The sequence below is a fragment of the Cyrtonyx montezumae genome, unplaced genomic scaffold, assembly GCF_038088225.1.
Source record: "Cyrtonyx montezumae isolate F1298 unplaced genomic scaffold, pur_monq_1.0 scaffold_1, whole genome shotgun sequence".
Classification (NCBI taxonomy): domain Eukaryota; kingdom Metazoa; phylum Chordata; class Aves; order Galliformes; family Odontophoridae; genus Cyrtonyx; species Cyrtonyx montezumae.
Window position 1 is genome coordinate 2,319,884 of NW_027071825.1, and position 26,637 is coordinate 2,346,520.

A 26,637-nucleotide genomic window follows, 5' to 3' on the forward strand; every position below is an offset into this window, starting at 1 on the left:
TTTGAATTATTCTTTGCAAACGTTGAGTTCCATTTTATGAATTAGCATCTTCTCCCCCACCACCTCACTACGCTGCATGAACAACCTCCAAACGCGTGAACGTGTCCCCTTCTTTCATTTTGGTGGTTGCTGGTCTGTGAAATGTAAATGCTGTGACTGCTTCTCTTTCCTTTTTTCTCTCTTTCTCTTTTAACACTCGTTTCAGCTTCAGGTGGAGCGCATTTCTAAATGGGAACATCAATCACAGCCTCATAGTTTTGTCCGTGTTTGCCATTTCTTTTGATGTGAACCATTTTGCCATTTTCATCAAGCATATAGTACTCATAGTCAAGTAATCCTTCATGACCGTTTGAGTGGAATATTGTTAAACCAAAATTGATACACATGTAGAATTCTCTCTTGAAACGTGTAAATTTAAGAGCTGGAACCAGTGACTTACTGGGTCCAATTGTGTCTGTTCCATGTTGCAAAGTATGAAAACTTTACAGCAGCGTTGGTCAGAAAGAATTAAGTTTCTTAGCCCCCATTGCCTGCTGCTTTCCACTGCATGGTTGCCTTGAACATACCTCTCAACTGTACTTCCTTTCAAGTTTACCACTCTTCCAGAAGTATTTAGTCACTTGCACTCCGGGCCAATTACTATCACCAGAAATAGAGAACTTCAGTGATTTTCTCATTCTGCGTGCCAGTAGCAGCATCACTGTGGGGCACATCCCCACGTGCTTGGTCTGGTAGAGTGAGAGGTATGGCACTGAAATGACAAGTATTACTCCCTTGACATATGCATGTTGATAAAACAGAATGATGAAAAGGTTTCATGCTTTGCAGCACTCAATGTCTTTGTGCATAAGGACATGCAGTTATTTAAATAGCTTACGTGTCTTAAAACAGTAAAAAGTGCTGTCATGTTGCTTTAAGCAGATCTGTAAATGAGTAAGACTTTGAGAATGCATTAAAAGGTGTAAAGGCAGTAGAAGCCTACAGTTGGAACAGTGTTTTTTTTAAACGTACGTTGTCCTTGAGCTGCAAAACCCATCCACAGCAAACTTTAATGTCCTGTCATCATTCATTCATCTCCACTCCGTAGGCTACGGATCGAAGTTGTAATCGTATGTCTTCGCACACTGAGACGTCAAGTTTCTTACAAACATTAACAGGACGGTTACCAACTAAAAAGGTAGATTTCAGTGAAGACAATTGATGTTGTGGGGCAGGGAGGTCAAGTCATTCTGAAAACATTCTGTTTTATCTACAGCTTGATTCTTTCTGAGGTCATTAGGAACTGCTGTAGCTTAGCACTTCTGAGCATCCAGGCTGTAGTGAATGTGAAGTATTATGACAGAGTTGAATTGGGAAGAATAAAATGATCAGGATTAGCTTGTCTGATTTAATGTCCGTACTGTTTGGACCCAAAGTATTTATGGCTTTAAAACAAATAATGAATAGCACTGTCGAGGCATGTAAATGACACATCCTTTTGTGCAAAATTACAGTGTGTTAGATCCTTAGCACTGCAGATGTGTTCTGAACTCAGTTACATAGGTGTTAATCTGGAGTGACTCCGGGAAGTGGGAGGGAGTTGCTTTGGAAGTATGCTCTCTTTAAGGAGATGTCTCCTTCTAAGCAATGTTCAGAAGGGCAAAATGCCCCACTTCTATACGATGGAAATGTGGTCACTGACAGTGTCCAGTCTGTGGATTGGTACTCCCAAGAAAAGAGATGTAAAAGCTGGTTCTTAGCCCCACATTTCTTTCTTTCTGATTTAAGTCCTTTCTCACAGTAAATGTACATCTTCGTACAAATTGCTTTATATGTCCACTTTTTACTCCTTTTTCTTGCAAAAATCAGACCAGGCAGAAAGGTAGACTTTTAAAATAAATCAATATGAGCACCAAACCTTTTCTTTTTTTTTACTTTGGGGTGGGTGGAAGATTCTTTTGACACTTGAAATTCAAATTTTGGAGCGAGATGCTTTGAAACGTTTCTCACATTCCATGTCATACATCATCTTTCATTGTTAGTTGGGGATTTCTTTAAGGGATACCACTGCTGCTGTCATGCTCCCAGTTATTTATTTTGCTTCATCTCATTGTTTGCCATACTTTCCATGGACCGTGCTCCCATTTCTCATGCAGACTGTTTTGTGAGCTGATGATGAGGCTTGGACTAACTCTGGATTTGCCTCTGTGTAGCTTTTCCACGAAGAGCTGGCCTTACAGTGGGTGGTGTGCAGTGGGAGTGTGCGGGAGGCAGCCCTGCAGCAGGCCTGGTTCTTCTTTGAGCTGATGGTGAGCAATCTGAAAGCACTTCGCTTATTGTCCTCAACATCCATCACAAACAGCAACCACTGAATCTCCATCCTGCTTCATTTCCACAAGTGACTCCACTGTAATTTATATTCCTATAGGTGAAGAGCATGGTGCATCATTTATATTTTGCTGACAAACTGGATGCTTCGAGAAAGAATCGTTTTCCTGAGCGTTTCATGGATGATGTAACTGCTTTGGTCAGCACAATTGCTGGTGATATAGTCTCTCGGTTTCAGAAGGTAATGGCAAACAATTAAAGTGAGCTCAGGTCAGAGCTCAGGCACCAGACCCTACTGTTTGCTGGAGCCTGGACCAGGAATTGTCATTGGAATACATTGTATTGCTCTATTACTGCTCAGTGTGTTGTTTGTCATTTTCAGTTTTTCTCTTCCTTCTCTCCAGGATACAGAAATGGTTGAAAGGCTCAACACCAGTCTTGCATTTTTCCTCAATGATCTATTGTCTATCATGGACAGAGGATTTGTTTTTGTTCTTATTAAGACCTGCTACAAACAGGTGAATGCAGATAAATATTATGGCTTAGCTGTGATCCATGGCAAACCTATTACTCTTACTTCTCTTAGACAAACAGTGAAGTATGGATAGTTCGTAATTTGCTTGTAAAAATATGGCTGTTATATCCATCTTATACTGCTTTGTGTGCTGTTATTGGCTGGGAGGTGTGTGGCTCCTGCACATCAGAAGCTTTTTCTGTAGCATAGAGAAGTGATGTGGATGGGATTGTGTAGTGCTATCAAGTTCTTTATTTCTTGCTTTGGAAGTGGTTTTGGGAGCAGTAGTGGGACAGGAGAGCCAGTGCTGCATTTATAACCTGCTTTGGTGCTAACTGCAGTCTTTCTGGTTAAAATTGCCAGGTGTCTTCCAAGCTGTATTCCTTGACAAACCCAAGTAACCTGGCATCTTTGAGGCTGGACTTCCTTCGCATCATTTGCAGCCACGAACACTATGTCACTCTGAATTTACCCTGCAGCTTGCTCACACCGCCTGCATCTCCATCACCATCTGTGTCTTCAGCAACTTCTCAGGTACCCTGAAACAAGGACCCTTTGTGGGAATTCAAGCTGAGATTTGTTCTGAGGCTTAAATCAGTTGCAGGCAGTTTGGGTTCAGCAGTTGCAGGAAGAAGTAAAACCAGAACATCTTGAGCCTGGAAGTGTTTCTGACATATAGACTTTTGACTTTGGAGGCAAGTGTAAAAGTTTTCCCTGCTACATAGGTTTTCACTTGTTTTGATATCATACTGTTGAAAAAAGAAAGCCCATATGTGTATCTCCCTAGTGTCCATACATCCTTTTGTCCCAAGGCACCTAATCCCTTTCCTGGTTATGCATGAGCATAAATGAGTCAGTAAAAAAAGGCTTTGTGCAGTGTTACCCTTTGCTTAAAAAATGAGGGAAGATCCTCCTAGCCTGAGGAGAAGCATCCATACTTGAGTTAAAAGTTTAACTAATCTGCTTTTGAAGGTTATTTGCCTTAACTTTCTGAAGGCTGTAGGTGAGAAGGCAATAGTGGCAAACAGAATTAAGAGAAGAATTAGAGAGCTTAGATATACTTTAGGTAGGCGTGCCTAGATCCAAACAAAATGTGAAAAAACAGTTTGCCTGGGATTGTGTTTAATTCTGAAAACTGCTTTTGTTGTGCTTCATAGGCTCTGACTTTCTGTGTTCCAAAGATCCTTATGATACAGCTGCTGTAACTTGTGTTTTTCATTATTATTATTATTATTTTTTCAGAGTTCTGGGTTCTCCACAAATGTCCAAGACCAGAAGATTGCAAATATGTTTGAACTGTCTGTGCCTTTCCGTCAGCAGCATTACTTGGCTGGGCTTGTGTTAACAGAACTGGCTGTCATTTTAGATCCTGATGCAGAAGGGTAAATCTTTACAATTTTTTCCCTCAAGAGATTTCTGTAATTCCAAGTAAATGGTGGATAGCAAGCAAGTTCTGGCCTGACCAGAATTAATTTGTATTTGTGAGCTGAGAAGGTAAGAGACTTGTTCTTTAACTCTGAGAATCCTCTTCTTTTCCCCTGCCCCTTGTGTTTCTCAATTCCTTAGCACTGGCACTGTGAACATGATTCCAATCATATTTTTCCAGCTTTGGGGGGTGGCAGAGCCCACAGGGGCACCACTGGAACTCCCACAGGAAAACTGCTTTGCTCAATCGTAACAAAAAAAATAATCCTTGGTGTTTAGGAGTTCTCTGTTCTGGTATTTTTAAATGTTATAATGCGTTTTGCCTGTGGTCCTCCCTGCTCTGTGTCAACATAAATTATGCATCACTGAGACCCCCGTGGGTTACATAAATAGACAAATAGAGTCAAGTGTGCAGGGTTTGTCAGTAACTTGCATGGCTTGTGGAGCAAATAATTTTTTTGAAGCAGGAGTGTAGCCTGTAGTCCTGACATCCAGCCTGTTACTTGTGTTATTTAGGGCTGTTTTCTGCCTTTCTCCTTTCGAATGGATTTCAATAGAAATTATTGATTGCTTCTGCAGTCCTAAGTTCTCTCACAGGCATTTTCTCAAGGTGGACCCAGAAATATCAGCAGAGTCAACGAATACTGATGATTCATGGGTAATACTGCCCCTTTACCAAGAGGTGTCAGGAGTTAAACATTAATTCAATTTCCTGTTGGAGAGGAAAGCGATGCCATAAATGAGTATGTTTTCTTGTTAACATGCTGTAGTCCCACTTGTTTGGACTGAAATGGAAAAAATAGCAAATCCTTACCAATTCAGACTCTGCAGAAATCCCATTTGTATCTTCTCCCTGGTTAGAAATCAGGTCCTGTCTCTGATCTCATGTGCTCTTGTTTCCACAACCTTTCTTTTCTCACATACCTGCTTTTTGATCTCTGTCACCTTGATGTTCTCAGCCCTTAAGCTTAGACCTGGCTGCTCTTCTCTGTCCAGCTGCACAAAGGAGCTGTCAGTAAGATTTTCCTTGTGTCCACTAGGGAGACAGCTCCTGTCTGGAGCCCTCTGTAGACAAGTTAAAGCCACTGAACCAGTTCAGTTCTGGAAATCCCTTTTGATCAAAGCTCCTGAATTTTGGTGAAGGTCTGTATCAGTAATGCATTTATTTGTTTCAGTTTTCCAGAATGACTTGTGGTTTGCAGCTTATTGGCAGTTCTCAGGGTTAAATCTGGCCTTGCCCTTATAGATGCACCTGGGGTCTGTTCTTCTCGTGCCTGAGAAGAGTCCTAATGATCAGGTGGGATCATTAGCAAATGATTAGTGGAGAGGTTTTAGACATGGTTACCAATAAAATACTTTGGCCACCCTTGGAAGAAGCTCACAATCGATCCCAGGAGTAGAGTGGGATGCCCACCCATCTAGTTGCTCATGCCCTTAGAGCTTTGTATTAGAGTGCTAGGTGGTGTAGAGCCTTTCATTTATTCCTTCTATGCTTTTGTTCCATTAGCAAAATACATTACATTTCAGTTCACCTATTTTATAAGAGCTCCTTAGATTCCACTGTAAAGAAAAGACTGCAGTGCTGTGTTGCCTACAGGCAATAGTTTGGTTACATCCCTCTGTGCTAGGTGCTGTACAATAACTCAGCATGTCACAGTGCTCCTCCAGAGCACTTGTAGTGTAAAAGAGGAGACAGCATGTGGATGAAACAAGCTGGAGAGTCAGTCCAGGCAGAGAGACCTTGAATAGATTTTCTTTGCTGACAGCACTGTGATGTCTTGATCATTTAATTGTAATAGCCATGATTGCTCATTTCATAGTGCCTGCGTTGCACGTGTTGACTGACATTGCAGGACAGAGGCAAGAAAATCAGATTTGACCCTGGGTATTCACCAACAGAAGTCAGTCTTGCAGAAGTGTGTGCTGTTGTCACAAATCGGTGCCAAGGCTGAGATGTGAGAGGGGCTGGCAGCAGGGCAGTAGGATCACTTCACTGTGTTACCAGACAGAAAGGTTTCTTCCTCCATGCGGATTCATCCTGTACTCATTTTGTTCTGGAAAAGGGAAAAAGATACCCACGTGGCCCTAGGCTTTAATTACACTGCACTGTTTGAATTTGCTTTTCCTGTACTTGGGTTCCGTTGCTGCAGGATTGCTTGCTCCCAGTTATTCAAGTGCAGCCTAGATGCCAATCCTTCAAAATAATACAGACCTTAATTTGAAGGTTGTGCTGCCAGTCATTTAAATAAACATTTCCTTCCTAGCTGTTTGGGATCTCATTGATAATGATGAGGCAACTGTAGGATTTATCTCAGCAGGATGTGATAAAAACAGAGAGAAATGTAGTTTCCACTAGCTGATGTCTTCCTAACCTGTACTGGTGTCTTTATCAGCACTTCAAACTCACAACAATCCAGTCAGATCCTCTCTTCTTTTTTAACCAGAACTCAACTCTACTTTTCAGGTAAAGTGGATACTGCCTGAAATTCGCCCTTGTTTTAATACCACAGGTCTGAACACTGAAGCTTATGTTTTGCTACTGCATCATGTATGAGCTTCTTTGGCTGCTTTTTGCATGGGGTAGAGTTGTCGCATTGGACTGGTTTGCCTCCAGAAGCAAATAGCTTCAGAGATACATGCTATTTGCTCTGGGAGAGTTTGCCCTCTGTGTGGTGGCTGAGGGGGTTGAGAGGAGCAGAGTGAGTTCTCGAGAGTCAAAGGGGTTTATGTTCATAAGGCATGAGCACCAGTAGGCTTACACGTAGTGTTCTGCAAAGGGGAATGGTGCTTGGGCCCTGCCATTGTTTGCGTCTTAATAATGAGGAAGGCCCCTTCTTGCTGGGTTTGTCCTGCCCCTCCATTTCTCTGACATTTTGCATTCAGTCACTTGAGCTGTAGTCTGTTTTGGTCAAATAATTGCATGGGGATTCAGGGAACTGAGGCAGAAACTTCCTGATCGTCTGATAAAAGCAGCGTTCGGTTTTAGGAGGGCTTTTCTCTCTGTAAATAAAGTAAAATAGAAACAGAAAAGAACACTACAAGTAGTTTCACTAAACCCACTCTCAAGTTTCTCTCCCCATCCTCTGTATTTCCCTCTCTCTCCTAGCATTCTTCAGTTCACTCAGTACAGCAGCACTGCAAAGCTGGGGCTTTATTTTCGTACAGAAAATGTGAGAGTGCTCGTATCATGCTGGGTGAACACCTCAGCAGGATATTTTTGTACCTTTTATGTGGTGTGGTCCAAAGCCAGCCATTTGTAAAATCCTTGGGTGATGGAAGAATATGCGCAGAGACAGTTGATGTGAAGTTAAAAATAAAAACTAGGAATTTTGTGTTCTTTTTCTTTTTTCTTCCGAAACCACTCAGTTACAAAATACAGTTTGCTTTGAAGATATTAACTAATCTGCGTGACCCAACTCTTTTAACAGTTTATTTGGATTGCATAAGAAGGTCATCAATATGGTACACAACTTACTGTCCAGTCACGACTCGGACCCGCGGTACGCTGACCCGCAGGTAAAGGCCCGGGTGGCAATGCTGTATCTACCTCTGATCGGTGTCATCATGGAAACGGTGCCTCAGCTCTATGACTTCACAGGTATTTCATTTTCTGTGCTTTGGAGAGATGTTCAGCTGCTCCCAAAGCTTGAACGTTTCGTTTCTAGAACAAATTCTGTTGGTTCTAAAGCAACAAGTCCCTTTACTGTTGGATGAAGTTGGTCGTATTTCTGAAATATAATAACTTTGATGTGTTTCCACATTCATTTTCCTAAAATGCACTTGCAAAATCCTCAGAGATTGAACACTCAAAGCTGCGTTTGCCCACTTGTTTGCATAAAGTGAAAAGCTAGCAGTGCATTTGAATTGCTGTCTGGCAAGCCTGGCCGGTCTCCCTTCTTTGACCCAGTTCAAAAGTCATCCCATGTACTGTGCAAGTCTCAGAACAGTTAAAAAGAAGGAGCAGAATTCCTCTGCTTCCTTTCAGTGCGTGCTCTATCAGCAGCTCATTTTGGGTGTGCTCTGCAGTGTCCTGCAGAGAAGCAGAGGTGAGATGTGTCAGCTCAGGGCAAGGGGTCTGGTCTGAGTAATTTGGGATTTGGAGTCCTCACTGTCCTTGGTGTCTAATGACACGATAAAGCAAAATGTAAGGTTTTGATGTTGTGTTTTCCAAGGAGCTAGAGATCTATTTTCAGAAGGGTCCTAGATTCTGAGGTTGTATAGATTGCTTTTGAAAGTTGTTACCGTCTTAGCTTTGCATAATGCCAAATAATAGTCAGCCCTGTTTACTTGCTGGACCCTATCGATGGCTGTGATGCCTTACTAGATGGTTTATTGAAAGAAGCACTGCAGAGAGAGGCTGGGGAGAGATGCTTTGGGTTTGGGAATTAACTAGGATGTGTTTGTTTCTTGGCAGAGAGTCACAATCAGCGAGGGAGGCCGAGCTGCGTTGCTGCTGATGATTATGAAGGCGAGAGCGGAAGCATGATAAGCCAGACAGTTGCCATGGCCATTGCAGGAACATCAGTCCCTCAGCTCGCCCGGCCCAGCAGTTTTCTGCTCACCTCATCGGTACAAAGCTATCCCTGCCTATTCTTTGACCCTCACCCTGTGTCAATAAGCAAATATTTACATGTGCACGCCCTGTAGGGCTGATCAGTGGGCAGCAGGGGCTCGTATCAGTTTATGGCAGGGTGTTACACAGGGAGGTAGAGGGAGAAATACAAAGGGAACAAGTCTCGTTTGCGTGTTGTTGTATCTGTCTCATTGGAGTTACAAGTAAGTGTCGGGCAGGGATAAGAGTCAACAATCCTCAGAAAATGTAAGAATTTTCTGTTAAAGATTCTCTCTTTCTGAAACAGTTGCATAGAAGGTCTGTGAAGTAGAGTGGTCGTTCTAAGTTCTCATTAAAAATTCCAACCACACCCAAGTCTCCCCTAGATGAGGATATCAGTGGGCCATTTCCTTTGTTCTCTGCACAGGAGAGGGAATCTCCCCAGTTTGGCAGACCAATTTCTCCCTGTTCACCTTCTCTTCCTACTCAGCCATTATTTAGGCCAGAGTAGTACCTTGTGGAGACCCTTTCAGTGGTGACTGAAGCATTTGGACATGAAATGCAGCGTGACAAATGTCTTGACCTGTCTGTTTCAGAGTGGCAGGCAGCACTCCACCTTCTCAACGGAGTCCAGCCGCAGCCTTCTGATCTGTCTCTTGTGGGTGCTCAAGAATGCAGATGAAAGTGTCTTACAGAAGTGGTTCACAGACCTGTCAGTGCTGCAGCTCAATCGTCTGCTGGATTTGCTTTATCTTTGCGTTTCCTGTTTTGAATACAAGGTACTGGTATTTAAACCTCCTGAAGTTTCTCAGAGAAACATTACACTCCCCTCCTTTGTAGGACTCCAGAAAGGCATTTCCTGTTCTCTCCTCAGTATTTCCTGTAATCTAAATCCCTTGGCTAAGCACTTCTCTGTGCAGCCTCTGGCCTTCTTCCATGTTTACTTTTCAGCCATGTAATTGTTTCTGTCTCCTTTCATTTCTTATGTTTCTTGTGTTGCTTGCCACTCATCTAAGAACTGCTGCAGGGAAAGGGGATAGCTCTTGGTCATTTTGTTTGCTCCCACAGGAGAGCTTTTTGAAGTGTTGCTGGATCTGGGTAGATTATCTGGTTAGCAACTAAACCTATGTTCCTTTCTTTCTCTCTTCGTACAGGAATGATTTTTTGTGTTGTTACCCTTAGTAGATAACTCAAATTGAAAGACTCTTCCCTCACTATCATTTGACACTTGCAGGGCAAGAAAGTGTTTGAAAGAATGAACAGTCTGACATTCAAGAAGTCAAAGGACATGAGAGCCAAGCTTGAAGAAGCTATTTTGGGAAGCATAGGGGCAAGGCAGGAAATGGTCCGAAGAAGCAGAGGACAGCTAGGTGAGTAGAGAAGTCTTCAGCACTCTGCCCGTTTTTCAAGAACTGCTACTCCTTTCCCTGAATGGTCCATGGATTAGGACAAGAATCAGATCTGGATTTGGTCTGCTCTGCCAGAGGCTTCTTGGTACATGTGAGCCACTCACTGTGGGCTATGTTGATTAAATGTTTCAGAGGCATAATTGATGAGTCAGAGAGATAGGGACCTTTGTACTTTTTTTTTATTCCTAAATCTGGCCTGATTGCTTTTATTTCTTATCTGGGACATTGTGTGGTGATATTCTCCTGCCATCTCAGCAGTGATAATAAAGACAGAAAGTCTGAAGTAGGAAATGGAATCTCAGCACCATCCTGAAGACAATGCTGTCTTCAGCTGACAAACAGTTATGTCAAACTGCTAAAACTAGCCCCTGAGAAGTCTAAAGAGGGTGCTTCTCAGTAGCCCTGATAGTTACCTCTCAGCAGGTCAGTCTCAGTTAACTCTGTAGTGGTCTGTGGTGCTTAATACTTGGGTGAAAACTACCTTTCATGACACTTTGCACTGACAACTAGAAGCCATATGAACGTCTTGGGTCTGAGGGCCACAGCTTTGGACTAAGCTTTGGAATAACTTACAGATTGCTGTCACCTGTTGCTTGTGCAGAATGTAGAATTGCTACTTAAAAAAAATAAACGATTATGAATATTTTAATATTATCCTACAGAGAGAAGTCCTTCTGGGAGTGCTTTTGGAAGTCAAGAGAATTTGAGATGGAGAAAGGATATGACTCACTGGCGTCAAAACACAGAAAAACTTGACAAGTAACCGCCTTATCTTTCTTTTAACCATGTCACAGTGCTGGTGGGAATGCAGGGTCTCTCTCTTCATTGAAGGTTAATGGCAGCAGTCCATTTAGCTCTTGCATGAGCAGGTTTGAGCCCTCTGCTGGAGCAGGTCTGGCAGTGTACAAGTAGTTTTTTTGCCTAACACTGCCCTGTCCAACTCTTATTTTCCACCGTTCCTTACTTTTCTCAGCATTTTTAAAGAGATTTAAGAAGACTAATACAATCCATTGCCTTCTAAAAATCCTTTAGTAAACTGTAATTTAGAGAGAAGATTCACAAACAGTATTCACAGATAGCGTATATATCCCATGTCATATTTCCTTTATTCCACAAGAGCATTCTGGAGTTGTCAAAGCTCTCTTTCCTTTCTTGCCCTAATCCATCACTTTGATTGTTTTTCCACATGTGCTGTGCTTTTAGAAGCCACAAACCAGCCAGGTACTGTAGCATTGGTGTGCAGTTCTTACAAATTGCCATTTATACATCTGCAGACTCAATCATCACAGCCTTGTTTGTGATGCTTGGCAGAAGTTTTCAGTGTGTGTGTGTGCAACAGGTTGGAATGAGCTCTTCTTGCTTATTACACCCATTTCCTTTATAATTCCCCCTCCTAGTGTGGTTTAATCTGGAGGGCTTGGGAGTTGTCTTTGAGCTTTGTGGTGCACGTTTTCTGTTTCCTCAAATTGCAGCAACCTGCAGTCTCCATCCTGCCAGCAACAGAATTGTTCCTAATCCTAGGAAAATAATCTCAGCCCCAGTGAAGCTCTCAAAAAAATGAGGAGTGGGGTCCTCAGAGCCTGGATGGAGGTCTGGCCAAGTTTTGCCCACAAAGACATGGTGATATTTCCTGGATTTGAAAGTACATCTTTACAGCTTCTGATTATTTTGTCCAGCATAGATCTCTTGTTATGTCAAGCTGTGGCTTCTTGTCCGGCACTGCAGTCCGGCTGAGGCATCAGGAAAGCCACATCAACAGTGTGTTTAAACCTCCTCATGAAGCAGGTATAAATTTCACCATGGTTCAACTCCAGAGCCATGGGCACTGAAGTTTGGCCTGCAGAACTCCTCATGTCACTACTGACACAGGGTCTGGGCCCCTCTCCTCAGCCCAGAAGGACCAGGCACTAAGCCTTCACGTTCTGGAGGGTGAGAAGTAGGTAATGAGTGTATGACCCAGCTCCCAGGGGAAGCAGTGTGGCATGGGAGTGTTGCTGAATACTGGTTCCAGCAACACTTTCAGCTGAGTCAGCTTCATCCTCCCTGATGGTGTGCTCTGTTTGGGTTTTGTCAGTACTCTGTGTCACACCACCAGTGTGATTTGGCCTGGCATAACTGTGTCAGAGATGGCACCTGTGTAGGGCAAGCTGTAGCTGGGCTCCTTGAATATGGTGCTGGGTCTTTGCCAAGTGCAGCTCCCATTGTTGAATTCCTGGGACCTCTGGTGTGAGTGGGGATATGAATTTTGTCAGCCTTTTGAGGGAAGTGAGACCCTGATACTTTACGGGAAAGTTGTGTAGGTTTTACATTCGTGGAGTGGAAGATATTCTTCAAAAACTGTAATGTAATGGAGTGTAAGAGGGCAGAGATCACACCTCCTCAGTGTGCACTCTGCCCTGCACCCAGTCTGGCTGCTGGAAACCAAGTCCTAAATACCAGCTCGTGTAGCACCACCATGTGTCCATAGCCTATAACATGAGACCATTTGTTCTGTTCTGGGTTTCACTGTTGCATGCCTTGCAATGCTACTAAACCAGTTTGAGTTGGACTTGGATTCTAAATGCTTGTTGTCTTCCTGGGCGAGTAACAAAAGTGTCAGAAAGCAGTGTGATTTCTCCTGAGCATGATGAACCTAAATCACCTGTAAGTTTGTATATGTAAAAAGCAAGTCTTTCTTCCTGTCCTCTTAGTGGATACATTAAAATATCTTTGTAGTGTTGTCCAGCAATATGTGTTGTAACCAAGAGGTTCCTGCCAATGAGAAAATATTTTCAAGTGGAGAATGTGTGAGTTACTTCTTAAACAGAAGGTAATTTTATTGCTTTCTTTTCTCCCAATAGATCGCGAGCAGAGATAGAACATGAAGCACTTATTGATGGAAATCTTGCAACAGAAGCAAATCTAATTATTTTGGATACACTAGAGATAGTTGTGCAGGTAAGGATGGTAGAAGAAAAGTGATGTAATACCGTTAGGGTCTCCTGGCCAGGCAGCAGTTTGTCAAGTAGAACCCTCCTGCCATTCTGACTGCCTAAATGCTGTCAGAACTGTTCAGGTCTACTGCTGCAGCAGGGAGGATTGTAATGCTGTTCCTCATCCTCAGCCCTTTACAGTATGGTTTTTATTTACCATAGCTTCCTTCAGTCTTTTTGAAAACGGTTCCCTTTTCATAGTGGCATAAGGAATATTTGTTTCTTAAAACTCCGCTAACAAACAGTAAAGATTTACAAGTGTTGCCCTATTACAACAGATTCCTCGAGTTCTTTCCCAGATCTGCCTCAAGTCATTCGGTTCCAGGCTGGTCTCCTGTGTCTGCACACATTGGCACAGTGCAGGAAAGCCTCCTTGCTGTGGTACAAAACCTACTTGTTTCCTCTCTGCCTGCCGGTGCGCACAGACACACGGCAGTTTTGTCCCTTGTCATTCCATCTACTTCAGCTCACGGGTCAGATTGTCATCACCTGGAGCTGATTCAGAAATGTGACTGTTAGGCAGGCTCCACGAAGTGGGCAATTTTTCCATGCCAGAGGGGATTTCAGCAGGGTTCTTACTGCTCCCCAGGAGGTTTGCTTGTGCTCGTATGACCCTTGGTTTGCTTTTGACTGCAGACTGTTTCTGTAACGGAGTCCAAAGAGAGTATCCTTGGTGGGGTGCTGAAGGTGCTTCTGCACAGCATGGCCTGCAACCAAAGTGCTCTTTATCTCCAGCACTGCTTCGCCACACAGAGAGCTTTGGTCTCAAAGGTGAGTTCTCTGTAGATGCTATCATAAATCCTGAGCAGCGCTGATGGAGGGTGGGGCTGTTTTTTCCCTTTGCGTCGCTGTCGCTTCACCAAACATTTATTGTTTTGTGCAGAACTAATTTTCAGGAAATGGGGTCTAGGGGTGGATAAAACCTGGATGGCTTTTGTGATTGGATCCTGTATTTTTGCACTTCGGGGTGGATAGCTGTACACAAAGGTACAGTTCACAGGGAGTGAGTGTGGTGTGGGTTCCTGCTGGCTAGCAGATGTACTTAGCCAGCAGGGAACACAAAGAACAGCTGAAATTAAGGATGAATCTTGCTTAAAATTGACCTTTTTTCTTTGTTTGTTTGAACAATAATTTAAACTTTTTCTCTGTTTCTGTTTGTGTACTGGGAGTAGCCCAGAGTTTTAAACCTGAGGTTTTGGAATCGGTGTGAATCAGTCTGAGGGTGGGACATGTGGGAGCAAGGAGTGTTGGGAGTAGGTGAAATGGATTGTCTTCCAGTGCTGCCAACAAGTCTGCTTTTCTCTAACTGTAAAAGTTCAAGCCATTCAAACCAGCATAATTCCCCTCAAAGCAGAGTGGTCTGGTCTTCCTCTAATGCTGCAGAGATCACCATGGCCTTTATGTCTGAGTGCTTGTTTGTCTGTCCAGGCAGTAGTTTTCTCATGTGCTGTTTTTCCAGTTCCCTGAGCTGCTGTTTGAAGAGGAGACTGAGCAATGTGCAGATCTGTGCCTGAGGCTCCTGAGGCACTGTAGCAGCAGCATCAGCACAATACGGTCACATGCGAGTGCCTCACTTTACCTTCTGATGAGGCAAAACTTTGAGATTGGGAATGTGAGTATCCTTCTGCACTTCATTAGGTTATTGTATGTGAGCTGCTTGGGGGCCACTGGATGGAGCACTGAGCAGCAGAACTGGAGGGACACACTGACTGTGGGCCCAGGGACTGGTAGCAGTGAGTGCACAGTATTGCCAGGTTACTGAAGTACTATTTGTCTGTTGCAGAACTTTGCCAGAGTGAAAATGCAGGTGACTATGTCTCTCTCATCCCTGGTGGGGACATCCCAGAATTTCAATGAGGAATTCTTACGACGTTCCTTGAAGACTATTTTGACATATGCTGAAGAAGATCTGGAACTTAGGGAGACGACATTTCCTGATCAGGTAAAAGAACCACAGAAGTGGCATTTAGTTCATTTGCAGCCTGGAATTTGTATGCATTCCTGGCAGGAAGTGCATACTTTATTTATGTATGTATGTATGTAAGTATGTCCTGAGTACATCAAATCCAGATCCTTGATTTATTCTGACAGCAAGGTAACCAGACCAAGGCTCAGAGCAATTGTGGCTCTAGCATAGCAGTGATTACCTTGATTCCCATTGCCAGTTCATTATAGCAGTGTGTTTTTTTACAGGTGCAGGATCTAGTGTTCAACCTCCATATGATCCTCTCTGACACAGTTAAAATGAAGGAGCACCAGGAAGATCCAGAAATGCTAATTGACCTGATGTACAGGTAGGGTCCATACTCATTGCACAGCAGGGACAGTAGATGTCAGTGTCCAGCTGGTATTTGAAGAAGCTTGGTATCTGTGGCACTTCTATATTTAGAGCACTGAGTATTGTGTTGCTGTGAACCTTGATGATTCATCTAGCAATTATTTTACTGTTAACTTAAGCTTGTTTTACATTGCTTGTTCACGTATCACCTAATATAAACACAGCTAATTGCTCTTTGGTTTTGGACTCGGATGTTGTTCATTTGAGCCCTTTAAGAGCCTAGTTTTGGAGCAGTGACACTGCAGTTGCAGTCTCCAGGTGAAATATGAAATTGTGTCAAGAGCTTCAGCAGGCACCCTTAAAACCAATGTGCTATCACTAAGCAGATCCAGTTGGTTGCCCACCAGTAGCTAGCTGAGAAATCTGTGAGGGGATTTAGGGTAACTTCCCATCCGTATTGCATATTATCTCATATATTTATGTAGCTTAGCACTGAGAATGGTTGTTACTTAGAAATAACTAAGTACTAATTGCAAAGTGTTGTGTGTGTGGTTTTTCGTTCTCTCTTTTTATTTTTTTATTTTTAACTAGGATTGCAAAGGGCTATCAGAATTCCCCTGACCTGCGCTTGACCTGGTTACAGAACATGGCTGGAAAGCACTCAGAGAGGAGCAATCATGCCGAGTCAGCACAGTGCTTGGTCCACTCTGCAGCTTTAGTGGCTGAGTATCTGAGCATGCTCGAGGACAGGAAGTACCTCCCTGTAGGATGCGTTACCTTTCAGGTAGAGATCATCTTCTGGTAGTGTATTTTAGGGTTTTGTCATTCCTGCACCTCCCATGTGCCAGATATTCCAGTGTTTTGATATTCACACTGCATTCTATCAGTTTATTCTGGGGAACAAGTAAGTTCTGAAAATGATCTTTATGCTCATGAACAGTCTTGATTCCCCTGAACATCACATCTATAAGCTGAATGAATCCAATTGCTTTATTTCTACATCTAAGTTATATTTCTTTACCATCTGTTTAGTCCTGCCACTGTGTGGTGAGTGCAGTTGTTCTGAAGTAACTTAGCAGGGGATTCCTGTGACTGACATTAGGCAGGGCAACGCTGAGCAGAAGAAACAAGCACTCAGCTAGCTGTGATCACATAGCTGGGCCACTCCAATCAGCTTAAGCATGTGCTGAAGCACCCTGTTGTCTCAGAAAGAGATGAAACAAAAAACATGTGACAGCTGCTGCCTTAAACAGTGTAGGATTTGACAGAAAACTATCAAGCTTTCAAAGTACTGAATGTCATTTAAATTGAACACAAGTTTTTATCTATGTTGTGTCTCCTTAGAACATATCTTCTAACGTTTTGGAAGAGTCAGCAGTTTCTGATGATGTTGTGTCACCAGATGAAGAAGGTATCTGTTCTGGAAAGTATTTCACAGAAGCTGGTCTGGTGGGATTGCTGGAGCAGGCTGCAGCATCTTTCTCCATGGTAGAAGACTTTAATTTCTTTCTCTCTCTCCTTCTCCTGGGCAATGTAGTGGGAACATTTTCTCATCGAGACTGTATAGCTCTATTTTAACCACTTAATTCACGTGGAGCACTGGGAGTTTGAGCTGTTCAAGCTCAGTTTGCCCTCTCGAGTGAACTGCAGTGAGCTGGGTTGGGGAGCAAAGAGGCCTTCTTGGTTTCCTAGCATCTTTCACTTCAACTGCATATTTTGGAGTTCACAATGGCAGATAAAGTCCATCCTGTTTCCCTCCTATTCAAAGTGGATAGGCAGAAAGCTTTGTGTGAGCAGTGTTGGTGAGCTGGTGGTGGTGCATCCGTCAGAAACAAATGAAAGCAAGTGAATTATATCCTACAACACTGTATGAAACGTTCAGTGGGTTTAAGTACAAGCAGCAGTAACTCTGGAGCAGCATTAAAAGTGCTGTAGTAGGCTGGCTGAGTTGTATGATGATCTCCATGATCTCTTTCCATGGGTCATCTCCAATAAAGATGTCCTAACAATATTTCACAAAGCCTGTTTCACAGCATGCCAAATGTGTGTGTAGGTGTCACTCGCGTTGAAGATGCACTAAACAGAACTGTGTTGTGCACTTAAATTACCTTTGATTTCTACAGATTAGGGAATGAGCTTGTTGTGCTGTGATTCTGTGCTCTCTTGTGCATATATCCACCCAACATAACCCAATTCTATTTCTTCTGATAATCTCATCTGCTAGTAGCAGTATGTAATGCAGTAGGCTCTTAATTCCCGAGGTAACTGGGGCTTTTACTCCATTTATGTGTAGATGTATTGTAAGGAAAAGGTGCTGATTGAGTCACAGTGCTTTTGGTGTGTGAGCCACCTTTTTATTTTGTAATCTTAAAATTTAAATGCTGGGAGTATGTATCATTCTTGCTGCTGAACTGTTGGAGAGATCTGATGGCCCTTATTTTTGCAGGCTGGCATGTATGAAGCAGTTAATGAGGTTTACAAAGTCCTTATTCCTATTCATGAAGCTAACAGAGATGCCAAGAAGCTATCTACTATTCATGGTAAACTCCAAGAAGCATTTAGCAAGATCGTTCACCAGGTAATGATTTGGATTTTCAGCTGCAATGTGAATTGGAAAGAAATTTTGCCTGCTCGGTTCAAATAGATCTACCTATCAAGGAAAAAAACATTTAAATAGATTACACAAGAAGTGCCAAATAGTGATCTGCAGTAAATGCAAGGGTCACTATCTGGATTTTTCTTTCTGCATATTTGATATGAGAAATGTGGGAGCCAAGTTTTGTTGTAACTTCAGAATTATCTGAGAGTTAAGAAGTCCCAATCGCATGCCAGTTAATTCTTTCCAATGTTGTTTCAAAATGAATTTCACATGTGCTGTTTCTGGGAGAACTGCTGTTTCTTGCCTTTAGCCTGGTAGGTAATGCTGAGAAATGTTGGAGTTTTATTTGTGGTGGCTAAATTGTTGAAAGAATCTCTGTAAACTCAGGTGGTGCAAAACCCACCAGCTGAACATTTGATGGGAGACATCAGGTTTTACCAACCTTCGCAAAGCCCAACAGTCCTCGGCTAAGCAGGGGATGAGAGCACTTGGCAACTTTCTAGAAGCTTCTAGGAGATGCTCATTGGGTGCATGTTCTCCCTGCAGGCAGGCACAGGCTTGGCAGGCCCTCCTGCAGTGTGTGCCAGTGCAGCTCTGACACCCCCCACCCCAGCCAGCTTTCTGGTGGTGAGCTGCTTAGTACGCTGCCGACTGTTGGTGTAGTTACCCTTATGCTAACTCAGTAGACGTCCATCAGTGCTTTATCTTCTTGGGATCCAGCTTGTCTTCAGCAGCTGAGGGTCTGGCTGTTTTCCCAGCGTTCTGGCACTGCCAGATTTGTGAGGTTAAATGAACCAATAAGGGACAATCATTGGGCATCATTCTGGGCCGGAGAAGTCTGTTTTGGTTGCACGATGTCTTAAAAATCATTGAAACCATTTCACATTTATGCTGCCTTACATTGATGGTCATGTTTTGGCCTTTGGAACTTTTTTTTTTGTTTCTGTGACATGCGCTTTTTACTTTTTATTACACAGAGTACTGGCTGGGAGGTAGGTAACTCCATTTAGTTAGTAAAGAACACTAATAGATTTTGTCAGATGACTCACGCCAATGCTTGCCCACATGTGCTAGTTGTGGGTATTTCTGTTGCTGTCTGCTGTTAAAACTGAATTCATTAACCAAAGAAATACCAATAAACCAATTGTGGTTGTAGTAGGAAATTCTTTGTAAGAAGCTGTAGGTAGTGCATGGATGCTGATGTATTCCACTAATGAGGTTCTTTGGTGAATGAGCCACTGTATCATCACTAGTTCATTTTTATAATTCGTTTATATTTCTTTTCATCAGCACCAACATCCCTTCATACCATATTTTCACCCCACCCACAGGGGTCGATTTAAGCAATAATGCTCAGAGGTACTGAAAAACGAAACTGGTTTATTGCATGTGCAAGCTGTATCTCAGACAATAGGCTCCTTTATTCTGCTCGTTTAAGAACAATCAATTTGTTATGTAGCTTCATCTGGCAGTAAAACAGCTTGGTTGTGTTAACTGGAGTCAGTTTTGCTGCTTCCATTTTCGTGGAGGCTGTTTGTTCACATTTCTGCAGCATACACTGTGAGAAACACACACTGGCTTAGAAACAGCCATAGCAGTCAGCTTCATCTGATGCTGCACCCAGCACAGAGTGGGATCAGTCAGGCCCCAGCCCAGCTGACACATTTGGTACACCAGTGTCAAGAAGTCACAGAAGAAACTTTGAGTGTTTCATGGGTATACTACACTATTTGCATAGACTTCAGCTGCCCAGTTAGTCTCTGCTTTTCTATCAGAAGGGAGACTCAGTATGAGCCATCTCACCCCAAGTTTCCTACACAGGACAGCACTGAAGCCCACAGTGCCTGAACAGGAGCCAACATCCAAGTTCCTCTGCCTTGTGTGACAAATAATTTGGGCTGACAATGTCAGAAAGATGCTTTTGAATTGTGGCCTAGCAAGAATTGAAATCTAGTAGCTTAAAGATAGTCCTGCCATTGAAGGGCTGGCCCTGAAAATCATTTGCTTGTTCCTGTGAGAAGTCCCAGCAGGTGATATTTGGAGTACGTCACAGGAACATAAATCATCCACATCCTATAGCCAATGCACGTGAAGGCCTGTGAGCATCTATCTTGATTAGTCTGCCCCTAAATCGACCCCTGAAGAAAATTCTGTCATTGGTTATGGTTCTAACATCACTCAGTCATGTTTTATTGCATGGTAAAAGACACCCATGGTTTATGTTCTCGTCTGTCATTGTGCTCTTTCATTGCCACACTTTTCTGATCTTTGTGCTTCGTAGCTTTTGGATTTGTTGCATGTTTTTTGTTTCCCTTCTCCTTGTTTTTAAATACCTCGATTGATGCTCACCTTTTTTTTGTTTGTTTGTTTGTTTTCAATTTTATTTTAAAGTTTATTTGCTGCCAATTTGCTGCTTGTTTGTTTTTTGGAATTTCCCTAATTAAATACTTTCTGTTTTCTCCTCTATCGCCCTGGTTGCTGACCCTCCTCCCCACTCTTACTATTGTCTGTTGTGGTAAGTTCCTACTTGTGGAATTTTTTTTTTTTTTTTGCTTTCTCCTCCCCCCTTCCCCTCCCCACCCCTTTTTTATTTTTTGTTTTTCTCTGTGGAAATCCCAGTTCCATTTTACCAACAAGCTATGCCAACATCAGGGGGTCACCCTTCGTGTCCCAGGAACAGCAGCATTGCCAACTACAAGCCTCAGTGTCCTGAGTCTGGCACCAATGCCTTTGGAGTGGTGGGTTCTCCTGCTTCTCTGTTGGTTTAATAGATGTTGAATCTTTATTTTCTTTTGAAGCATACAAGGTGATGTTGCCTTGAATAGCAGCACTCCCGGGGCTGAAAAATATAGAAAAATTTATATTGAAAGATTTGCAATAGTTGGCAATGCTGCAAAGGACCTTGGGTGGAATTGAGCAATTGAGATTGCTTGCTTTGGTAGAGATGGTTGGGTTTTGCTTTCTGCACAGTGTGTACGAAGGAGTCACTTTCCCTCGTGCGTATTTCGGGCTGGCTTTGCCTGCAGGCAGCTGCTGCTCTGCTGCTGGAGAAAGCAGAGCAGAACTCCCGTGTTGGATTCTTGCAGATCTTGTTGGCAAAGCTTTTTGTGTGTATGCGAGAGATAACTCAAACGTGATCCCCAGCAATTTTGAAAGGTATTTACCATGCATAATAACAAGTCATGAACCTTCATATGTCATGGTGGCTGTTATCTGCTCTGCCAGTTCTGTGATGGCTATTCAGTGTTCACCTTCATTCTCTTCTCCTCCCCACGACCTATTATTTTTCAAAAAATAATAGGAGATAAAACGCTTTTAATATTTTCTCCCTCATATCTGCATTTTTAGCTCTTTTCAGAAACAAGACCATGGAGTATTTTTAAGTGACACGTTTCGATTTCAGTACTGTGATTCCAGAGACTTTGGTATAGACTAAATTTCAAAGAAAAGCTCCTAGTGAGGATTACAGAGCCATCCCGTGTTAACTCTGGGAGAGAAACTGAGCTCTCCTCATCCCAGGGGGCTCACAGCTATTGAATGTCCCCCATGGGCAGGGAATAGCCTGCGGGCCTTCACTCACCTGAGCAGTGTTTCCATGTGCACATTCCCAGGCATGGCTTCACACTGGGAAATTGCCTCTGTAAACCTCCCACCACAGACCCTTTCACTCCAAAGACAAACAAAAAACCTCGAGGGGGGGGAACACAAAGGGTTTGATGCTTCCCTTGTTGGGGAGCAGTCACTGCTCAGCCCGTAGCTGATGGCTCCAGGGCTGTGTGGCAGAGATGCACTGTCCCACTGAGGCCAACCAGTGCTCCTTCTCCCTGAGATCCTCATGGTAACTGAATGTCAGCAACTGGATTGGTAAGGGAAAGCCAGTGCAGCTGGGCTTCATGGTGATGGAGCATGATCTCACCTGGCTTCCCAGCTGCTGGACTTCCCAGTCCCACATTGCTCTTACTTTATGCATTTAGTAAATGCTACCAGAACTACTTATTAATTAATGCTGATAACAGACACTTTTCCTCCCCCTCGTTCTTATTTTTATGGCAACACCAGCTGTAAGAAGTGGTGTGTGCAGATGTCGGTGTGGCTCCAGCCTTGTAGGAACTGGGTTCTGTGAATGCCTCGTACCCCAAATGTCACGTGCTCCATAGACAGGGCCAAATCATGGTCAGTTCTGGTCAGAGCTGGGCGCAGCTGAGCTCTGCTTTCTGCAGTGTGGGGTGGGCATCAGCCCTCCCCCCAAAAAGAAGCATCACTCACTGTGTCCTTCAGGCCAGCACCCCACCACGGCAGTGCTTCAGAGTTCTCCTGAGACTTTATTTGCCTTCCATAGATCTTGTTCACCATCATCACAAGAGATCAGTTTTGCCGTAGCAAAAAATACAAAAGAAATAGCAAATGTAACTCATATGCAGCAGTCAGGACACCCACAGGTGCTCTCTGAACCCAAACCTTGCCCCGAGTCGGGCACTGAGTGCTGTGCACACGCGTTCTCACGAGAGTAAAGGTGAACATCTCACAGTTTCTTGCTGAAAAGCATTTCTGGTTTGTGCATGCGGAGTGAGTTGTTTTAACAAGGTTAGAGGTGTGGTTTATTTTTTAAAGCGTTTCTCCTCTTTCTGTTAATCAGATTTTCTTTGTTACTTTCCAGCAAAAATCTTTCTGTTTCTCTTCTTTTGTTGCATTTCTGGGCCAAATTCACCACTGGCTCAAAAGGAAGCAGGTACATGACACAGCAAATTGCATCTGCTTTCAGCAGGAGTGACTTTGGCCCTCGGTCCCAGCAGTCAGTCCCTAGGAGGCTGTGACACCCCCGGGGCCATGCTCTGTTCCAGCAGTGCCCATGTGTGTGTGTGAGTGCCCCAGGCATTGACATCAGCCCAACCCTGCAGTTAGCTCAGGGTGGATTGTGGGGCCCTGCAGGGAATCTCCAGGGGTGTTTGTGTGCAACGTCCTCCCTGAGTGCAGCAGGCTGTCAGCAGCTACGAAGCAGTCTCCCTTACTGCAGAGTGCTCAGAGAGCCTGAAATAATACCCAAATGTAGGAACTCACCTTTGTTCCCCATCATCCAATGCCCCCAGGCTCCTCCTAGGGTGGCAGAAGGCATTGCAGGGTTGGGCTGATGGTCGGACCTGATCCGTATGATCTCACATTAGTTTGTAATTTCATTGCGGTGTTTGCTGCTAAATGTGTTCATGCTGAGTTCCAGGTGTGTTTTTCTTTCCCTTCTTTCTTTCTGTTTTTCCTTTGTTCATTTTTAATTTCTTCTTGAGTTTGCATAACGTCAGGAGCCCTCCTGCGGCCGCGCTTGGGGTGTGCTTGTCCCCGCACTGAAATAACCTTTTGTTTCTCCAAACCTAGGATGGAAAGAGGATGTTTGGCACCTACTTCAGGGTCGGTTTCTATGGAACTAAGTTTGGAGACCTGGATGAGCAAGAGTTTGTTTACAAGGAGCCTGCGATAACAAAGTTAGCTGAGATTTCCCATAGGCTCGAGGTGAGATGCTTGTGGCCGTCCTCCAGTTCTCTCTGTGAGCTGCAGTTGGTCTGCTTTCCATCTATCATTCCCAAATCAGCATTGCTGCAGACCTGCTACAATCACTTGAGAATCTGTGGCTTTTCACAGAGTGTTTGCATTTCTCTTCCGCTGCCTGGTGTAAATGGGATGACTTGAGCTTGAAAAAAGGCTGAGTTGCCTTTCAGAATCCAGCTGTTGGAAAGCATTGCTTTTCATTCTTGCTTTCTTACCTTCACAACGCGTTCCTCTTCTCCTGGAGACAGTGCCTTTAACAGTGGCTGAATTTCAGAGCCCCCACAGTGGGTATCTCAGGTCTCTGAAGTTTGTTTTGGCCATGAACAAGCAAAGACAGCTGATGAATGTCCCAAAGACAAACCCAAAGGCAGCATGGCTTTGGGTGCCTCTGCAAGCACCAGCTCGTTCCTCAGACCTGGCCCTATTTTATTTGCTGGAATAGATGTGTACTGTCGTTGCTCATGGTTCAGTTGCTGTCACAGTCTCACGTGGCGCTGAAAGCAGCAGCATTATCTGAGGTTTGAGCGCATGAAACCGAGTTCAGACCCATTCATGCAGCCCAGCTGAGCCACGCTTTGACAGCACCTGATTTCCAAGCAGATCCTGCATTGACCCCAGCTTTCAGCTGGGCTCACAGCAAGCTCAGAGGTCTGTTCAAAGCCCCACAGTGTGTGTGTGCAGTTGGAAGGCTCCCGAGTTCTCTTGGCTTTCCGGGTGTTAGGCTCATTTGTTTCCTGTTGCCCCTGGAATGCGATTGATTGAATTCTCCTGGGTTCAGCAGATCACATTCAGCCCTGGTGCAGCTGCTGTTGAAGGCATTTGGAGCTTCACCTCCCCTGAATGTGCCTTTGTCTCTCCAACCCCCACCTTTGATGGATGCGTGGGATGTTGTGTTTCAGTGCATTTGCTCTTGGTTGTAGGGATTTTATGGAGAACGGTTTGGTGAAGATGTGCTTGAAGTGATTAAGGACTCAAACCCTGTGGACAAGTGTAAATTAGATCCCAACAAGGTAAGAACACAAGTATGGTGTTAGCAGAAGAGCTGCTCCTGAACATACATGAACTTAGTGGGCTGAATCCTGCCCTGGATTTCACCAAGCAGGTGATGGTTTCCATGAAGAGAGCTAGAGAACATCTCAGGGAATAGAGGTGGGGGAGATCTTCCCAGCAAAGAAGTGCAGGATTAGCTGTTTCCGTCCTGCCCTGTGGAGTGGGAGGGTTAAGAGATGAAGAGACACTGCGGAGTTGGGCTGTATTTGCCTGTCTCTGTAATCCCTATGAAATGCAAGGAAGGAAGGGAGTTTTCCATTCAGTGGCCTCTGTGTGTTTTGTTTTTGTTTTGGTTTTTGGTTTTTTTTTGCAGCTGTAGCATTTTATCATTCTTGTTCTGTGTCTTTTAAGCTCCTCTAAGCATAGGAGTGTGCCTAGGATATTAAGACTTCAGTTTAGAACAAGTCATTATCTGCAAAGAAAGAGAGGAAACACTTCATGTGAAGAGCTTGAGGGGGTAAGGGCAGAATGCTATATCTAGTCCAGGGAGTGCTAAGCAGCCACCAGGCCCCCCAGCACCACCGGTGTGATGTTTCTGAGTAAAGGCAAGGAGCAGCCCTAGTTCTTCAGAGACAAGAGTTAGGCAGGGTTTCGGCCCTGCTGGGAAGCAGGGAGCAGAACTCGTCTCACCTCTGTGCACATGTGGGTTCCTTTCCTGCAGGCCTACATCCAGATCACCTACGTGGAGCCTTACTTTGACACGTACGAGATGAAGGACAGGATCACTTACTTTGACAAGAACTACAACCTGCGGCGCTTCATGTACTGCACGCCCTTCACGCTGGACGGCCGAGCTCACGGGGAGCTGCACGAGCAGTTCAAACGTAAAACTATCCTGACCACATCCCACGCTTTCCCCTACATCAAAACCAGGATAAACGTCATTCACAAAGAGGAGGTGAGGCCTTCGCTCTGCCCCACAGACATCCCCGTGGGTCTCCTTTGAAGGGAAATACTATCCAAGACGAAGGGCGTTGCTGAAGCTCTCGTGTGATGTACCGTTGTACGTTTAGTTAAATACCAGGGCCACACAGAGTCATAGAAGAGAACTGTAGAATCACTCGGGTTGGAAAAGACCTCTGAGATCATCCAACCCATGCCCACTGCCCACATCCCTCTGTGCCATGTCCCCACAGCTCTGGAATGGTGACCCCCTCACCCTCAGGGCAGTGAGTTTCCATGCTTGTCATCCCTCCATGCTGTCACACAGTGTCTGTCCTGTGATGTCTTCTGACACTTGACTGTGCCACCCGAAGGCATTTCTCTCTGCCATAACATGCATCCTGTGTTCTGGCTGCTTGCTTAGATCATTTTGACGCCCATTGAAGTTGCCATAGAGGACATGCAGAAGAAAACACAAGAATTAGCTTTTGCAACTCACCAAGACCCTGCAGACCCAAAGATGCTGCAGATGGTGCTACAGGGATCAGTAGGTACCACAGTAAATCAGGTGAGAATCGCTTTCTGAACTGGAGACACTGGGGCAGCGTGTCGCTCTGTTCAGTGGATGGTTAGCACTGGGCTTTATTTCCAAGTGATCCTGGGATTTTTTCCCCACCAGCTGCTCTGGGTAACTTTGCAGTTTGAGTGAGAGTCCTGAACGTGTGGCTAGATCTGGGAAGTGGCTGAGTAGGGATAGCCCTTCTCCCCCAGTTACCTGCCCCTTCCTGGCAGCTGTGGTCACTTCTGACTGCCTCCCTTTCCCCTGTGTAAATCAAAACACAAGATTTTATTGTGTTACTTTTGGTTAGCCAGACTCTGGTGTTTGGAACTGTGTCCTGCTGTGGTTTTTGAACAAAGTGGAAAGCAAAGCTCACGAGAGGAGAAACATGGAGGAAAATTTGAGGGAATCAGAGTTAAACCTCTGCTAATGAACAAGCTGGAAAGAACACGGCTGGAGTTTCAAGTTCTGGGCTGAGTTTGCAGTGCTGGCAAGGACTTCCTTGGTTCCATCTGCATTGTTTAAACTTACTTGTCAGTTCTGCAAACTTTG

At 44.1% G+C, this 26,637-nt stretch overlaps 1 protein-coding gene across 5 annotated transcripts in view; it reads left to right on the plus strand.

Annotated features, from left to right (window-relative positions):
- DOCK7 (dedicator of cytokinesis 7) overlaps positions 1–26,637 on the plus strand; it is an 86,861-nt gene that overhangs the window by 57,642 nt on the left and 2,582 nt on the right. For 2 of the 5 annotated variants that reach the window (XM_065737820.1, XM_065737836.1), the window contains 24 exons: positions 1,088–1,177; positions 2,193–2,288; positions 2,408–2,548; positions 2,712–2,825; positions 3,185–3,355; positions 4,064–4,203; positions 7,675–7,844; positions 8,661–8,815; positions 9,395–9,577; positions 10,033–10,168; positions 10,870–10,966; positions 13,048–13,144; positions 13,816–13,950; positions 14,639–14,791; positions 14,963–15,121; positions 15,373–15,473; positions 16,049–16,241; positions 16,802–16,945; positions 17,904–18,035; positions 19,034–19,048; positions 23,433–23,558; positions 24,515–24,604; positions 25,306–25,542; positions 25,951–26,094. In XM_065737820.1, the coding sequence (XP_065593892.1) occupies positions 1,088–1,177; positions 2,193–2,288; positions 2,408–2,548; positions 2,712–2,825; positions 3,185–3,355; positions 4,064–4,203; positions 7,675–7,844; positions 8,661–8,815; positions 9,395–9,577; positions 10,033–10,168; positions 10,870–10,966; positions 13,048–13,144; positions 13,816–13,950; positions 14,639–14,791; positions 14,963–15,121; positions 15,373–15,473; positions 16,049–16,241; positions 16,802–16,945; positions 17,904–18,035; positions 19,034–19,048; positions 23,433–23,558; positions 24,515–24,604; positions 25,306–25,542; positions 25,951–26,094 (3,219 nt within the window). Of the gene's footprint in view, positions 1–1,087; positions 1,178–2,192; positions 2,289–2,407; positions 2,549–2,711; positions 2,826–3,184; positions 3,356–4,063; positions 4,204–7,674; positions 7,845–8,660; positions 8,816–9,394; positions 9,578–10,032; positions 10,169–10,869; positions 10,967–11,410; positions 11,429–13,047; positions 13,145–13,815; positions 13,951–14,638; positions 14,792–14,962; positions 15,122–15,372; positions 15,474–16,048; positions 16,242–16,801; positions 16,946–17,903; positions 18,036–19,033; positions 19,049–23,423; positions 23,559–24,514; positions 24,605–25,305; positions 25,543–25,950; positions 26,095–26,637 lie in introns of all 5 variants that reach the window. The other 3 variants (XM_065737829.1, XM_065737844.1, XM_065737813.1) reach the window with 2 other exon arrangements.